Source organism: Ictidomys tridecemlineatus, chromosome 7 (assembly GCF_052094955.1).
Source record: "Ictidomys tridecemlineatus isolate mIctTri1 chromosome 7, mIctTri1.hap1, whole genome shotgun sequence".
Classification (NCBI taxonomy): domain Eukaryota; kingdom Metazoa; phylum Chordata; class Mammalia; order Rodentia; family Sciuridae; genus Ictidomys; species Ictidomys tridecemlineatus.
In genome coordinates, this window is record NC_135483.1 from 10,536,285 (window position 1) to 10,554,154 (window position 17,870).

Sequence of the window (17,870 nt, forward strand, 5' to 3'; positions counted from 1 at the left end):
GAAACCCAAGCCAATTGAGCATAGGAGGTTGCTCTTAATCACTAAGCCACTCCCCAGGCAAGTGGAGGGTACAAGGACAAGACGTCAAAAGGGTGTTGCTGCTCACACATGCAGCAGGGCGGGTGAGATTCAAGTGTACCCTTGATTCAAATGACCCATAGCAGTTCAGCTGAGTCTTCATTTCCTATTATAATTGGAAGAATGGAATGCAGTGCAGGTGAAGTGCCTTAGTGCAGACCAGCTCAAAATCAGTATTCCTATATCCTCACATACCTCACATCCAACCCTCTTTCCACTACCCCTACCTCAGCCCCAGGTGCCTCAGTACCTACTATTACAGGGGACTGTCCTTGGAAAGATTTGAGAAACTGCAGTAAGAATAGTTTTACTCACTTTGGAATGACAAAACTTATAGCTATTCTGTCCCCAGCCTTAGGCAAGTTACTTCATCAGCTGGGTTACAAGTTCTGCATTTGTATGAACAGGGTTCAGATTTGCATTTGTGTGTGTGTGTGTGTGTATGTGTGTGTGTGTATGTGTGTGTGTGTGTGTGTGTGTGTCTTAACACCAAAATTCTGTGGCTCTAAATGCTCCCTGGTTGCCTTGTCTTGATCCTTTGCTATAGATTTTTGCTACAGAGAGATCAGAGAAAACCCATCTCACCTGTCAATGGCATACACAGTACCCTATATTCACTGCATTATTAAACCACAGGGGTAACTTCAAAGTCTTCTATGAAAGTTCTTCTTAATTTGATTGAATTCTTCAGTGTCTGTGACTCAAGCTGCTCAACATAGAGCACTTTTTATAGCTCCCTCGACACACTTTGGTAACTTTTGCTTTTGATCTTTTTTTAATAAAGTAAGGCCTTTACTTATCCCTTCCCCATCCAAATCAGGAAGGTGTTATGAAGGCCTTAAGACAAATGACACACTAATTGTTATACTATTGCCATCATTTTACCTTAAATCTTTTAAAAAATTTTCCATCAAAATGGGAAGCAATGTCAATTTGTAAAAATACGGAACAAACCCATCGCTATGCAAAAGTAATCAATGCTCGAATGAGACTGAGCATCTTGGATACCAATACAGAAATGTTTCATGACATATTGTTGCATGAAAAATATCATATTTCAGATCTAGAAACATAGTATGCCAAATATATGGCTAAAGAGCAAGGAGAATAGTTCAGATGTAAAGAATGTGCCTGCAGTTGTGTCCATAGCCTCTGGGGAGGAACAGGGATCCGGCTGCCAGGGTGCCTATTTGAGAACAAGGGGCCTTCCAAGGGGACAGAAACCCCACCTGTGCTTTAACTTTTACCAGGACAGTGTATCCATGTCTTACTTGTGGGATTACCATTAGACGGTTCCATAAAATCTGTAGTGGTTCTTCATAGAACTCTTTTTATAAAGAACATTGGTGGCACTAATGTTTTTGAGTCTTTTTAAATTTTTTAACAAGTTTTTTTTCTATTTTTTAAAATAATACTTGTTCATTATGTAAGATTCAAACATTAAAGGTATAGCTAACACAGAAGGTGAATATCTACCTCCCTCCAAAATATGATGATCTTTGATAATTTGGTGCCTGCATTGCCCAATTTTATCCACTATCTACATAGGTGGTTTAGCAAACTCCTCAGATTGCTCCAAGATTTTTACATCAAAGACATCAAGATGGGAGGAAATAGATTATAAGATTAACTTGGTAAGCCACAAGAAAATCTCACCTGACTATATTTTTCTTTTTAAATATCTTTTTCCAAAGCAGCTGAGCAGCATTTATTTTAATTTTCTGGTGGGGAAAAAAAAAAACTTGCTTGAAAAATCCTGTTATGACATCTCACAGCTTATAATAAGTGATTAGAAAAATGTGTTTGAAAATTGCAGAAGTTGACAGATAAGAAGCTGGGCTTCCTGCATGTGTGTGTGTGTGTGTGTGTGTGTGTGTGTGTGTGTATGTGTGTGTGTATGTGTGTGTGTGTGTATCCCTATATGTGTGGATATTTAGATATTTCTCCATATTTCTATATATGAAATATGTAGTATATATTTTGTGTATTTTGTTTTATGTGAAAAATATATTCTATATACTATATAAGCAGAGAGAAAGAGAGAGAAATAGGACCCATTTATTTGGGACCTACAGATTTTCAAGGAGTTTACCAGGTTTCACCTTTGGTTTGAAAGAAAAGTGGACCCTGAACATGAACACCTTCATATCATTGTCTAATGTTTGTCCCAGAAGATGAGAAAATCATTTCACACCCTCTCTTTCCAAAATATTCTTGTGAGGAGTTCTGACCACCTGGACTTTGCCATAATTCTTGAAGTTTTGCAAAGGGAGAGTGTGGAGCCCCAAAGTCAGTCAGGCATGGACTGGAATTCCACTTCCACCTGTAATTTGCTGTGTGACCTTGACCTCCTGGAACTCCTGTCTGTAATATGCCACATGCCTCAGGGTGGTCATGAGATAAATGTCACATTCAGTACCTTGCCAGTCATGCCCATGGCCCATGCTCAATAGCGTTCTTTCCTGGCCCCACTTAGGTTTTTCCAGAATGCTCTGGCCTCAGTTTTTGTGAAAATATTATTTATTAGGAATGGTTTTATCACATCTGGTCCAGATGGTGATTTTAAGCATCTTCTATGGGGACAAGTGGCTTTTTATATCCCTCATACTGAGACTTTTCACATCTGTAAAATAAACATGCTATCTTCTCATCTTGCCACATTCAAAATTTTATTGTGAAGTGCCAAGAGAAAAGATAAGGAGACCAATATTGAACACAGGGAAGGCTACTTCCAGGTTGTCATTGTCATTGATAAGTGAATGCACCCTTACTCTATTATACATCAACAATAAGATGGATTATTTGGGCACCTGCTAAATATGAAGGACTGAGACTCCCGTGTGGCTGAACGTCTCCACTGCTTCAAGCAGCTGGTAAAGTTGACCAGAATGCAGATGTCTTATTTTTAGATGAAAACATTTTCTGCTAAGTCCCTTTCCCTCATACCTTCCCATAGCCATAACCAACAAGGAGACAGATCTCAAAAGACCATTCGTAGATGAAATCACCAAACCCTGCCTTCCAAACTGTTTTGATCTACAAAAATCAGACTAAAGAATCAAAACACTGGCTCTCAAATTCTCCTTTATCGACAAATTCTAACTTGTGGGCACAAAATGAAATGAAAAAAGGAGCACTGTAATAAGATTTTATAAATTAAATTAAGTAAAGAATTAAATTAATTTAAATTATTTTAAGTAAAGAATTAAATTAAGTAAAGAATTTATCTTTTCTAATAATATATCTCTCAGGCTGAGGCAGGAGGATCACAAGTTCAAGGCCATCCTCAGAAACTTAGTGAGGTCCTAAGCAACTTCATGAGACTGTGTCTTAAAATAATAATAATAATAATAATAATAATAATAATAATAATAATAATAAAATCCCTGGGGATGTGGCTTAGTGGATAAGTACCCCTAGGTTCGATCCCTGGTACAAAAAAAAAATCATGTCTTTCATTTTTCATAAGATTCAAGTAAAAGAGAAGGTCTCTGTTAAATGGGTTGTTCTTAATGTGTTCTTGCTCTTATAAAGTGATAAGGCTAGAGAGACTATTTGCATCATTATTTTTGGCATTTGTTAATGGATTTTTCATGGCTTTTAAGCAAATTTTTTAAATTGTACCTTATGACAGTCCCCCAAGCCCTCTGATATTTTCCTTTTTAACTATCTCATGGACCCCACAAACCTGGGCACTACCACCCAGTGGACAAGGCATTCTCTAAGCTCCACTCCAGCCACAGTACTCTCGCAATCTTGGAAGAAACAACTGAAAGCGTTGAGCTCCCCTTGTTAATTAGAACTCGTGGTAAACTCTCCACAAAAGTAGCCGCACTGAGGTAGCGAAGACACAGGAAACCCAAGCTCCTAAAAATAATTTTGAGGTGGCTGTGGGTGCTACTAGAGTCCTGCAGATTGATCTGTGCCATTTAGGAAGGTGGGTGAGGCCCTGGAAATCTAACCCAGACAGGGAAGCCCCAGAGCCAGTTCTGATGCTCATTTATTTGTATTGGGAGGTTCATTTCATCCATTTGTTACCCAAACCCTCAATGAGATTAGGACAGCAGCACAATGCACACCGCTTGGCATTTCAAGTGTGTCATCTTGGCTGTCCTCTCAGTGGTCCTTGGGACCAGTTAACAATTCTCTTCTCCTCCCCTGGGACCCTGCTATCCCAAGGAGACCCCCTTCCTCATGGAGCTAGAGAGTCATAGGTCCCTATGACTTCAGATCCAGAAGGCATCTCAGAGGTCGTTTCGTCCCAACCACTTATCCAAGAATACTTGGTCAGCTTTCCGTTACTGTAACAATCTACCTGAAATCATTAACCTATGAAGAGAAAATAGTTATGTCCACACACAGTTTGAGGAGTCTCAGACCCTAATTGACTGGACTCACTGTTTTGGGGCCTGTGGCAAGGCAACGTACCATAGCAGGGAGCATGTGGAGGAGCAAGCTCTTTACTTCATGGCAGTTGGGAAGTAGTGGATCCCTGCAAGGGTGTAGCCACCCCTCCCCCACCCCCAGTGGCTGGAAGATATCCCATTAGGCCCCACCTCTTAAAGTCCCCAGCACCTCCCAACACCATCAAGCTGGGAACTAGGCCTTTAACACACACGTGAGCCTTGGGGGTACATTTCAGACCCAAACAACAGCAATAAAAAAACAACATCTTATTGGTGGATACCCTTGGCCCCAAGATGCAGCCTACCTAACCCTTCTTCCACCTTTCCCCAGGATTTCTGAAGAACTGGTACTTCTGCTGACACAGCCCTTTCCCTCTCACTCTGTTCCTTTCAGGAGCATCACTGCCTTCGCATTAAAATCCTGGGAGATTGCTACTACTGTGTTTCTGGACTTCCTGAGCCCCGCCAGGACCATGCCCACTGCTGTGTTGAAATGGGACTCAGCATGATTAAGACCATCAGGTAACTTGTGATTTCCTCCATATTACCCAGCCCTTCAATGTGCATAGAGAGAAAGATACATTACCTGCTCTGTCCTTTGCAGTATTTGATGGTATATGGTGAAAACCAGAGCCCTTTGACTTCTCTCACAGAAACTATACACTAATCAGTTCTCCTCTGTGAAACAATGGACCTGCCACCTTTACTGTTTTCTAACTATATTTCACTTTCAATTAATTGTGCCACAAGTTTGTATCATAGGTGTTCTTGTGGAGATAAAGGAACAAGGTGAGCATAGCCTTTGCCTTCAGAAAGATTACTGCAGAGTGGAGATATTAGCAATGTATAATTTCAATTCAGAACAATAAGCTTTGTGACAAAGTCCAGGTGCTTAAGGGAAATAGAAGGGGAGCAGCTAATTCAATCTGGTATGTTGTCGAAGGCTTGCAGGGTAAAGATGTCTAAACTGTTTCTTAAAATGTGGGTAGATAGCAGCAGGATCCTGAGGATAGACATGGTAGAGTGGAGAGCCAGACATGTGAGGAAATCAGGATATGTTGCAATGGCAGCTGGTGAGGCCCGAGGTGGAAAGGGGGTGACAGATGGACAGATGTCTGGAAACAGCCAGAGCCTACAGGGCCCATCAGCAATGTTAAGAGTTTGCATTTTATCTTAAAGCCAATGTGAAATTATAAGGAGAAATCAGGATTGTCTATGGATTATCTACAGGATTGTCTTAAGATCATATGTCTCAAGGCCAAGTAGATAGGTGAATATAGAGGCTTCAAGTGTCCACTCTACCATGTCCCTCTCTTGTGTAGACATGTGGAATTATCTTTCTTAAGGACTGTGGAGAGAAGAGCTTTCAGGTTCCAACTCAGAGTTCTTTTTGGTCATCCTTTGGTAAATGGAAAAGGCTGTACATGGTCTTAACTGTTCATTTGGGCACTTGATAGTGCTTCCCAAACAACAAGGATGAATTGTGATGATGTTCTAACTGATTTCAAGAGGGGCAATGGGACTGACACCAAGAAGACAGGAGATTTGTATAACTAAGTAGGTGTGTGAATCTTATTCAATCTGTAGGTAGCTTTGTGGAAAGGTTTGTTGAGCTGCACCATGAGTCAGGTATTGTGTTATGCCCTAGAAATGCAGTCATAAGCTCATTTTCCAGGGATCTTTGCCCATTAGAGACCATAGGGAGATTGGATCTATTGATTGCTTGGATTTATTGCCTATAAAATGAAGAAATAAGACCAAACATCTCCAAAATCGCTATCACTTCTGAAATGCTGTGATTTGTAACAACATAAAAATCTCATTTGAGTAGTTAAACTTTCTACAGACTTTCTATACCAGTTTGTATCTTAACCTTAAGAAGGAGAAATGAGAGATGATTTTACAAAAGAAATGAACATCTAACATCAAAAAGCTTTAAGATCCTTAGAGTATGATCACTTCTCTTTCTACAGAGGACTTTATTCCTCTGGACTATTTTATGTCCTTTCTGGAATTTGGGGGGTTGGAAAGAAAAGTGAAATTTGGATAGATTGAAATAATTCAAGGACATCTTTTTTGTTAGTTTATTAAGTACTGCTTTTCTATCCTTGGGATAAGACAATTTGGTAGTTTATTTTTTAACTATATGAGTCAGAGTCTATTAATACCAAAACAACTCCTTGATTATAATGTAGGAAACTTGAGGTCCAGCATTAATTCTTCTAGTTAGCAAGAAAGCATAGCACAAAGAAACTACCAGGAGATCTGAATTTCATCAAACCTTGGTTACAATTGGCTCAGACTTCTAGAGTTTTATTGTCAAGGGATACAGTTGGAGATATAGCTGGTGGACAGTATTTGCACATTAAGGGGTGCAAAAGAGAATCCCAGCTACATACTTTTATCAAAAATTTTATAATTTTAACCAACTGTCACTTACACAGGTTGTAATTTTTTTATGCAGCTCAAAAGTACTTTTTCCAATTGGAAAAAAGCTTGATAGAAGTTATAAAGTCTAGGACCTTCATAATATTATGTTGCAAATATTAAAATGTAATGATAATAAACTATTTATTTAGTAGGTTTTCTGGATCTTATGGTCACTTTATTTCTTTGTTGTCAGAACCAAAACCCAGTTTAAGGTATTTTCTACACATTTTCTGAGACTCTGTCCCACTTTCTGGCATTTCTTTAAAGAATTAGGATCCTAGCATCAATTCCCAGAGTACAGAAAGACAATGAGGGGCTGGTGCTGTGAGGCTGAAATATGGCATTTGAATCTTTTATCACTAGACCTCATCAATTTAAATAATTGCTTTGTTTGGGTAAGAATTACAATTTTTACACCAACACTAAAAATGATCCTGGCCCTTTACTCATTGATCAGTCCAAATATGTGGTAGAAAATTTCCTCCAATCACAGACACATCAGAAAATTGTGCCAACCTTAGACAACATTATGATTAGTTACTCCTACTTAGAGCATCATCAGACTTCAAGGCAAATGAGGAGGGGCAGAAGATGGAGAGTAGAACTCTTCAGAAATCCTGCATCCATAGAAACATCTATTTGAAATGTGTTAACTCCTTATATCCTCACAATTCCACACATCAACATACCTTCTTGAGAACTGAGGAACCCAGGTGATAGATTATAATACCTGGCACTAACACAATAATAAAAAATGATGCACTGGAAAGGGTATGAAGAACAGTTTTTAATTACTTGCATTAACTCTCCCATAGGGTCAGGCAACAAATTATGGAGAGAAACTGATTGGGAGATATTTCTGTATCAATTGAGGGGGAGAGAAGGGAGGACCTGAAATAAGGCAGTAGCTAAAAAATAGACAGGAAAGGATGGCGATGCTTCTAAGCTGTGACCAGATCCATCGTGCAAGAGACAATGTGCAACCTAGAAATTTTAGTTAAATCAAACATTTATTAATGACATTGACCTTACTTTTCAGTTGACAATACTTTGAGAATCTTGGTCAAGGGTCCACTTTCTTAAAGGTATAGTTTGTTGCTGGATGTGATCGTGGCGAATTGTCCCTGAAGGAATGACTGCCGTCATCACTGTATGAAGTGATTTAAGGGGACACACTGTGTGAAGCAGGGAACCCCTGACCTGCAGCAGTAGACCCAGGCTGTTTCCTGCATCTCCCTGGTACTAAGCATGGGCTGTGGATAGATGGCTTAATGTACAGCCTCCGTGACTGCTTCTATAAAATGGAGGTATGAGACCCCAACTTCAGAGTGTCCCTTTGGAAATCCAAATAGGTAACATGCATATAATCACCATAGACGTATTTCAATAGGAATCTTGCTAGTAGGGCCAAGTTTGGCTAGTGGAAAATTCGACTTAGTTAAGCCACAGAAATTTTTTTTTCTTTATCATGCCTTCTTTTCTGTGCTACTAAAATAATGATAGTAGCTTGAGTTTATTGAACACTTACTATTTGCCAAGCACTGAGCTAAGTGTTATGAATGTGTTAACTCCTTATATCCTCACAACTCTAGAAGATGGGCAAGGGTGGTAGGCAAAATATTGATATATAAGTATGACTAACACATGAATTAAACAGAACGGCCAAGAGCTTCTAATCAAAATGTGTGTTGGCTATCCATATCCAAGACAGCTATACAGGTGCATCCTGACTAATAGAAACTCTAGAAAGAATTTACCTGTGAGGAAACAAGAACTTTCAGAGGTCTTGTAATTGCTTATAATTGCACAACTAGTCAGTGGCAGCCTGAGAGCTGCCAATCTGGAACTGAAGCCCTGTGTCTTAACCATTATAGTAGTCCTCCTCCTAGCTCTGGATTTATGCAATTGCTCCTAATGCTGGAAATCAATACCCATCAATCAATACCCAAAGGATCCACGGACAGCTTAGAAGACTCCACATGCAACCCTAAGAAATTATCAGAACTGATATTGACAGAGCAGAAAGTCAGTAAACATCCAAGAATAACAAGATAAAAAGCCCCAATCAAAAGAACTGCAGAGAAAATTCATTCCACTAAAAATACTTGATTTTAGAAACATGATATTAGCTAAATGAAAGACAAAAAGGAGACTGCATGTAACTTTCTTTCTAATGAAGGATTTAACGCCATCTCATGCATGTCTTTTCATAAATCAAATTAATTAAGAGAGGCTTAGGTAATAGTCTCTATTACATAGATTGAAAAGTGACTCCAGGTGGCCTCTCTTCACACACCCGGGGTCTATTTTGGGGAGTCTTGATAGCTGAGAAGATGCCAGAGCTGGCACTCTGCTCTGTTGTATGCAATATCTTTATTAATGATGTATAAAAAGTGTCCTGGATGAATCTAAATGAAAACTGTGTCCTTAATGAATCTAAATGAAAATTATGGAGCTGAGTCTTTCCAGTGCAATTTCTAAAAAGGCACAGCGACGACACCTGAATGCCAAGCAGGGACTGGCTTTTCCCCAGCAGTTAATTAGAACTCAGGCCCTAAGCCCCGTGGGTCAGTTGCCCTGGCCAGCACAGTGGCAGGACAGGGACCAGAAGACAGGCATGGTCTTGCTTTCCTGGCCTGAGGCCAGAAAGCTCTTGCCCGCCTCTTGGTCCCTTCCTTTCCCCCTCTCTCTCTTGCTTGTACTTATTCTTTCTTTTTCTCTCCCTCTCCCTTCCTTCCCTTCCTCTCCTTCTCTTTCTTCTGTCTCTCTTGTCTCTGTTTACCTTTCTCGCTCTTTCCCTCTATAGCCCCCTTTCTCATCCTGTTCCAAAATGACCCCAAATACAGCATTCATAAGTTTGAACTCCTTAAAGATGCAGCCATCAAAGCAGTTTTCAGACTATTTATTAATAAGAGGCAATAAAGTTCATGTTCACTGAATGGTCACACTATCGAGGACTATGCCAGATAATGTTCCTGGCGTACTTCGCTTAATATTATCAAGTTTGGGAGGAAAAAAACTATCATTTTTTTCTCAGTTTTCATATGAAACAGGAACTCTGATAGGATTAGAAAAACAAACTTATGATCAATGACGTGCAGCTTGTAAGTGGTAGACACAGGCCCTGCCTTGCTCCTCTGATTCTATAAAATGTCCTAAGATAAGGAAATGGTTAGATAAAATTCTGGAATGTCTTAAAAAAAAATAGGTTACCATCAGACATCAGAGTTCACATTCAATGGCACAAGCATGTGGTTGTGAATTTAAAGACACATACATGGTAGAATACATACCCATACATTTAGGGCAAGCTTGTTTTTTTTTTTTTTTGTCTATTTTTGTACAAAGGAAGAAAGGCATTGAGCTTTGTGTTTTAAAAAAAATGGATGGTTTTTAATTCTCTTTATTCTTTTCTAAATTTTCAGAATTAATCATGTATAGATGACATAAACGAAAAAGAAAATGTTATTTCAAAAAGAAAAAAATAGATGTGCAGGAGGATGTGTTAGTGTTCTCAAGCAACAGAATAAGCAGGGTGTGTGTGTGTATAAATAGTCATAACGACAAGTTGTTGGTCATCAAAGAAACACCTCTAAAACTTGGACCCCTAAGATTGTATCACCTAGTAGCGTAGCCAAGCACACCATATGACATTCACATGATAATGAAGTTGCCTAATGGTGCATTCCTCAGAACATATCCCCATCGTTAAGTGATGCCTGCTTGTAGAGGTAAATCTATTTTAAGAAATCAGTTCTTGTGATTGGTGATACTACAAAGTTCAAAAGGTACAGGCCAGAGAACTAGGGACAAGTGGAAGTTGCAGCCCAAACCCCAAATAATCTGTAGTCAGAATTCCATCTTCCCTGGAGGGCACCAGTATTTTTTCATCTGTAGGTCCTCAAGTGATTGGGTGAGGCTCACTCACACTGTGGAGGATAATCTCTTTCATATCAGATTTAAATGTTCATCTCACCTAAAAAATACCTTCACAGCAAAATCTAGACTAGTATTTAACCAAATAGCTGGATATCCTGGCCTAGCCAAGTTGACACATAAAATTAACCATAACAGTTCTCCCCTCCCTCAGGCAATGTCTACAAAAGTGCAGGGTTAGAGCACATGGAGATGAGTTTGGGCAGCTATCAAAATCATTTTCACTTCATTGGTTATATGGGGACTTTTGGAGGTTTGTGAGTAGAGGACTCCAGCATGACTGGGATGGTCTTTTCTTTTAAAAGCCAAGAGTCCCACGTTTGATGGAACTGGATTCCATTAATGATCTTGAACTTGTGTGGACTTTCACTCTAAGGCTCCTCCCCCTGTACCTGGAACACTCTGTCTGCTCCTCACTCTTGTCATGAGACCTCGACCTCACACTCAGTGATGTCTCTGTTGAGAGGTCGTGTGACAAAGGACGCTCTTAGGATTCAGAACTTAGGAGAACTTGGTTCACGTTCTAGTTCCACAAATCCTTCACAGGTTGTATCTCAGTTTCCTCCTCTGAAATATGGGAGTAATTACATGGGAGGCCAGTCCACAAGGGCGACGTTTGAATAGGAAACTTGATGTGACTTTAGCTCACAGCCCCACCAGAAACAAGCAGGGCAGGGAGGAGCCAGGCAATGGACACCGGAAGTGGGCGGGGCCTGTGCTGTCCACCTCTGTTCCACTTAGAGACTCAGGTGCATGGCCATGGTCTCTGCTGCCCACGCAGAGGGAGACACCCTCTAAGCTTTAAAAAATGATGGATGGACTGAGGCCAGCTCTTTTCGGTTCACATGAGCCAATTATAAAACTTCCAAGAATTTTTGCAAACCTGTGGATGTCAAGTTGGAGGCTTGAAATCAGGCAGGAAGGGCGTGTTTTCACCACAGTAGTAGATATACATGCAAATCTTTCTCCTCCAGAAAGACAGGTGTGAGATATTTAGCAGCACAATACTCACCACCACCTGGGCTTGCACTCACTTTTCTGTGGGGTGGGGAGGAGGCCACATCAGCACTCAGAGGCAAACCCTATTATATATAAGAAATGCTTGTTGACAATTAGAGCCATATTCCAGCTCCTTCTGCATCCATGTGCCTAAAGCTGGCCTGGACATAGCCCATGGCAGCCTACATTATCTTGTGTATGTTCACACATGTGTTAGATTAACAATGCATACGTAAATCTTTGCCCAGGACCCCCACAGTCTGTATGTGATCCAAGAACCATTGTGTACCTGGTCATTCTAGGAACTAGTAAGAGGCCAAGATGAAGATTAGGGTGAAATCGAATTCCCAGTTAAGATGTGAAATACCGGCATTGCCTGGGGAGTCTTGTTTAAACTGGGAGATCTCTTTGCAGAAGACCCACGAGATTCATGTGTGGAGCATAGATTGTAGATTGTGATATGCACTCTCCATAACATTGAGTCCAAACTATCTAATGGAAGAGTCTGATTCTGGTTCTTTGAGACAATGATATGCAAAATTTTTGTTCCAACTCATTAAAATAATTTTTCAAGTTATATCCCTCATGTAGTTCTAAGTTAACATCTACATTTTTATCATAACATCATGCTCATTTTTATTGATAGCAAGCAAAAGCCCTCACATGCTCACACTACTGCCCAAGCCGCCCCACTGCCATTTCAAGAGATAAATTGTTGTTAAATATCCAAAACATCCCAGTTCCTTGACCAGGTTCAACAAGGAAAGGCTGACTTGGTGCATGGCTGTCCCCACTCAGTCCTTCTGTTCCTCCAAGATTTGGGGCCATATGCACCTCAAGAGCACCAAGGGATGGGGGGGCTGGACCTTGCTTTCACTTCTCTCACTGGTTACACCTGTTTGGGGGTATAAATGCCTCCTGTCCTGTTACTGTCTTCACCCAGAAGCTTAGGGTCTGGCTTAGGGTCTGGCATCATGAGCACACACAGAGCCCCCTTACTTGTGTGACCTTGGACAAGTGACTTAACCTCTCAAAGTTCCGGCTTCCTTGGCTGTAAAATGAGAATAAAGCATCCAGTGTAAGCTCCAGGAATATACAAGATGGCTTGTCTATTTGGTTCTCAGCTTAGGACTACAGAGGTCTTTTGTTGAGTGCATGGGTGGGTGAGCTGCATATGTAGACAGGGGGATTGTGAGGAAGAGACAAGATTATGAAGGTGCAAGGCCCCCCTCAGAGAGGATAATAAGCAGAGCTTCATTCCCTCAGAACCCGTTTCCTTGGCTGTAAAATGGAAATATAGGACACAGGCGTCTACTTTTCCAATTCACCATGGCTGTGAAAACCTGAAGTCCTTTGTGAAATTGTGACTTCTGTGTTAGAGTAAGAAATACTCGGTGGCTTTCAACTTGTGAAGAAGCAGATGAGCCTGGTTTTGTAAGGCCGACTCTGATGTGGAAGTGCCACAGAGGCCACAGAGCGGATCAGGGTTGATGGTGCCGTGTGGCTGCAGCAAACTCAGGCAGTCTATAGAAGGAGCCTAAGATAAGCCGGCGTTTGAGATTAAGCTGTAAAGACTGTGTTATCCATATACGGGTCCTAGCCAGCTTGGATCCTAGTCAACCCTGTTCTTTTTTACTTCTTTTCAGAAGAAGCCATGTAGGGTAAGTAGAAATGGACTTTTTGATTAGACTCACACTCATGGGGTGAAATTCCAGCTATTCCACCTAAAGCAATGTACTTCTTGTGACTCAGTATCCTCACTTGTAAAATGGGGCTGATAAAGATACAGAGGGTTATTGTGAAGGTCCCACTTCTGCTCAAAACATCCTGCAAAAAGAGTTGAACTCCCAAATTCACTCTCTTGCCTTTCCTTTTCTCTGGAATGTTCAAAGGCCTGATTTCTGCCAGTGGACTGCAGAACAATGAGTTGCTACTACATTATGAGTTAGCTCATTCTTTTTGAACCACTTTATTCCTGACAACTGCCCAGTTGACATCTTAAGCAGATTGGCTGAAGCTATTATGACGTAGATAAAATGAATGTGGGCATGGTTTTAGCAGGAAAGTGTAGGTAGAGCCATCAGTTATGACTTTTCATTGGCCTGATCCAGGCTATGTAATTCAAAGTCTTTATTGCTAACAGAAATCAGTCATAGCTACGATTTTTGAGGGTTCAATATGCATCAAGCTAAGTGCTTTCCGTGCTTCTCATTTTCTAGTTCTGGGCCTCAGGCCAGTTGTCCTAGGCTCAGGCCCTCCATTTTCTCAGGTTTAACAGGGAAGAGGTCTTTTCCTTTGCAGGGTTGTTTAGAATGAGAAGCTCAACTTCAGTTCCAAGCCGACGTAATACAGATTCTATGACTCTTGGTGGAGTCAGGGAAATACTTGCTCTGATCTGCTCCGGCTCCCACAGCCAGCAAGTGGTAGGGTCAGCATTGGAACTCTGGGCTCTGATTTTGAAGCTGAGGAGTTGGACATTCTTGATGCCACACTACCAGACTCCTATTCTGAAGTTAGACTTGTTACTCATTCATTGTTTAACAGTGGAAAAGTTCAATTTGCAGATCAATGACTACTCTTGGAAGATGCTTCTGGACATTCATCCAGCAATTTCTATAGATTGTTTAATTGTTTATTTGTTATAGTTTTTTTTTTTTTGGCCATTTGAAGCATTTAAGTCGAAAGAAAACTTCTAAAGTTCTTTTCTTTTTCCATACAATTACAACATTCCTCCTTAATAGGTCAATTAAAAGAAATAATTTTGCTTATTAATAATTGCACAGTTTGTTCCCAGATGTGCCAAATAATATTATAACATTGAAAGTATTTTTATTTTTAAAAAATCTCAAGTGGAAGACAGCCATTAGAAATAGAGAGGGGCTGTTCCTCTTGGAGGAGAAGGATCGGAGGGTCATCCCTCTGCCCTACTAGCAGATCCAAAGACACCTGGCCATTTCCTCTGATCTCAGCTTCATCTTGGGGACAACCTCAAGGCTATGAAACAAGAGAGCTATTGAACTTTGTCCTTACTTCAAAGTAAAGAGAAGAAGAAAGAGAAGAAAGAGAAGGCAGATGTTTTCAGTGCTGGCGATCCATGGTCATCTTCTCTTTGTCTGTGGCCCAATGGGCACAGCAAAACCTCCCAGGGGCTCTTCCTTGGAAGAATTGAACAGACTTGTCACTCAGAGCAGATTTATTTCCATTTTGGTTTCAAGAATGTTCCCTTCAAGAACTGATCTAGAAACACGCTTTGTGGTTTTCTTAGCAACCATGGGTAGCCTTTCCAAAGCTGAATCATGTCTGTACACTATTCATTGCTTCTACATAATTTTAATTTTATTTTTTTATTTAAGTCAAATCTCAGATTTAAAAAAAGAAAAGCAGTGCAGTAAAGACATTTCTGTCTTTTCATTATGATTTTCATTTTACAGAAGAAAATAAAAAATAAATATCTTTTCATTAAGATGCTCCAATGCATCCCCTGTATAGTGTTAATTACCTAATGATATTAGCACAGTGTGCTGTAGAACAGTCCCTGACAATTAGTTGGCAAAGCTCTTTAACATCCATTATCTCCTTTGGGGCTCACGACAGCTCTTGGAGTGAGGCAATCAGGTAGAGCCTTCTTGTACAATCGATGAAGCTCGGGGTCAGATTAAGCCATTTTCTCAGGATCTCAAGCCAGGCACCCTACAGATGTAGAGTGTTAGGTTTAAACAGTGCCAGTTTAGGCCTAGAATCCTGCTTCCCAGGCCTCAAGAAAATCTATTTAAGATTGTAAGTGCAATCTCTTCATTAATAATAGACATCCAAGTCATCCTCAGTCTCCGCCAGGCACTGTTCTAAACTTCCTACATATATTCATTCATGTAATTTTGACAACATTGTTATTATTAACATCTTATAGATGCAAAAAAAAATGTAGCATGCAGAGTAAAACAACCTCCTTAAGGTCACGCAGCCAGCGAGAGACTAAGACAAAATCTCAGTAATCTGACATTATGGTACATGATATTACCACAAAATGGTGACAACCAGGTGATAAAAAAAGATGTAGATTTAGATTGAAGATTTCATTCCTATGGATACTTCTATTTATGCTGAAGTAAAAAATGTTTCTGAAAATCTCAGTGGCTCAAAATAGTGAATATATTGTCACTCATTTCATGTCCATTATGGGTTGATGGGGGGGGGTCAGATCTGAGTTAACAAAGCTGCATCTAAAAGCTCCATGACTGATGACAGATGGGAGGTGGGGTGGGGGAAGGGTGGCAGATCAGGCTCTTCAAGCTTCTGTCTAGAAGTGACTCACAACACTAATACTCACATTTCATGAGTGAAAAATGGCATCAAATATTCAGGAAAGTCAATCCTGCTATAAAATTGGATACTATAATGAAGGATGTAGTTGATGGACAGTGCAGTGACCACTCTCAGCCATCTACTTCACAGAACATCCTTAGGTGAGCATCAGAAACTCACAGGCATCTCTCAAGTGCTGGGTGCTGTTTCTTCTCTTGCCTCCTCCTTAATTATGTTTTTTCAAATTCCCCTGCTGTTTTCATTGTTAATGGGTAAATATCCTTTTTTAACTTAAGATAAAGTTAAAACAATGGCCCAGAAACTCAGAACTTCCTTTCTCATCACATCTTTTAGCTATGATCACTCTTTCTAATGTTCATGGCTTGCCATTCCAATAATTTATTTCAGTATTTCTCCCTTCTCAGCCCACTTCAACTTTACTTTCTTGTTTAAATAACTTTGCATTATTTTACAACTTACTAGGAAGAGAGAATGCAAAGATTCAGTTTAGCACATAGAATGATTCATTTTTTTTTCTTTGCTTAATTTTTTTTTAAGGGAACAAAAGGGTCCTTTTTTTAAGCCCTACTATAAAAAAGGCATGTTGTTGCAAGTTGTGAGAGATACTAATACAGTGCAAACTATGTTGGGAGTCAACTTTCTCACTGCTGTGGCCAAACAAGAACAACTTTAGAGGAGGAAAAGTTTATTTAGGGGCTCACAGTTTCAGAGGTCTTAGTCTAGACGGCTGGCTCTATTCTTCAGGGCTCAAGGTGATGCAGAACATCATGGCAGAAGAGTGTAGAAGAGGGCAACAGCTCACATGATGAGCAGGAAGCAGAGACTCCACTTGACAAAATCAAAATATATACGTGAAAGGCATGCTCCCAATGACCAGCCTCTTCCAGTCCCACCCAAACTGCCTTCAGTTACTGCTCAGTTAATTCCATCAGGGGATCAATACACTGATTGGGTTTAGGCTCCCATAACTCAATCATTTCTCCTCTAAACCTTCTTGCATTCTCTCACTCATGAGCTTTTGGGGGACATCTCACATCGAAACCATAACATACTGAAATATTGCCTTCAAGGGACTTATACATTTTATCAAAGAGCTTGGATATGGGGACATGAATAAAGACTTTTGGACACCCATCCATCCACCCACTCGATAAGTATTTATGAGAGAAGGGGATGTAGTTCAGCAACAAACCATTTGCCTAGCATGGGTGAGGCCCTGGATTCAATTCCCAATATCATCAAAAACTAAAGCAAAAAAAAAAAAAGCATTTAATGAGTCTTAGCAAGAGTCATAATTAGTGCAGTGTTAGGAGGAGAATATGAGGAGTCAAAAGTCTCCATTTTCAGTTCAGAGGAAACAGAAGACTATAAAGCAGCTCCTGGAATTGTTCGCTGAGGATACAATGAGAGAACTGGGAAAGGCACATACTCCAGACCTGGGGGTCAGGGTAAGTGCTTGGCAAAGTTATAGCCAGGTTTTACTAAAACATGAGTAGGAGCTTCATTCCATTGAATAAACAAAGAACATTTCAGACTAAAGGCACATCAAGGCCCAGAGAGTGGAGAAGAACCCAGAGCTCAGGCAGTGTGTGGAGGTTTGGATGGCTGGAGTGCAATATGTGCATGATATCGAGAGCAATGATAGAGGCATGGGATGGATCATGAAGCACGTTGGGGGCCACTGGCAATTTTCAAATT

At 40.3% G+C, this 17,870-nt stretch overlaps 1 protein-coding gene across 4 annotated transcripts in view; it reads left to right on the forward strand.

Annotated features, from left to right (window-relative positions):
* The window catches only part of Adcy8 (adenylate cyclase 8), a 216,573-nt gene that overhangs the window by 89,027 nt on the left and 109,676 nt on the right, over positions 1 to 17,870 (forward strand). For all 4 annotated transcript variants that reach the window (XM_021724125.2, XM_078016706.1, XM_005316148.4 and 1 more), the window contains exon 5: positions 4,879 to 5,006. In XM_021724125.2, the coding sequence (XP_021579800.1) occupies positions 4,879 to 5,006 (128 nt within the window). The remainder of the gene's footprint in view (positions 1 to 4,878; positions 5,007 to 17,870) is intronic.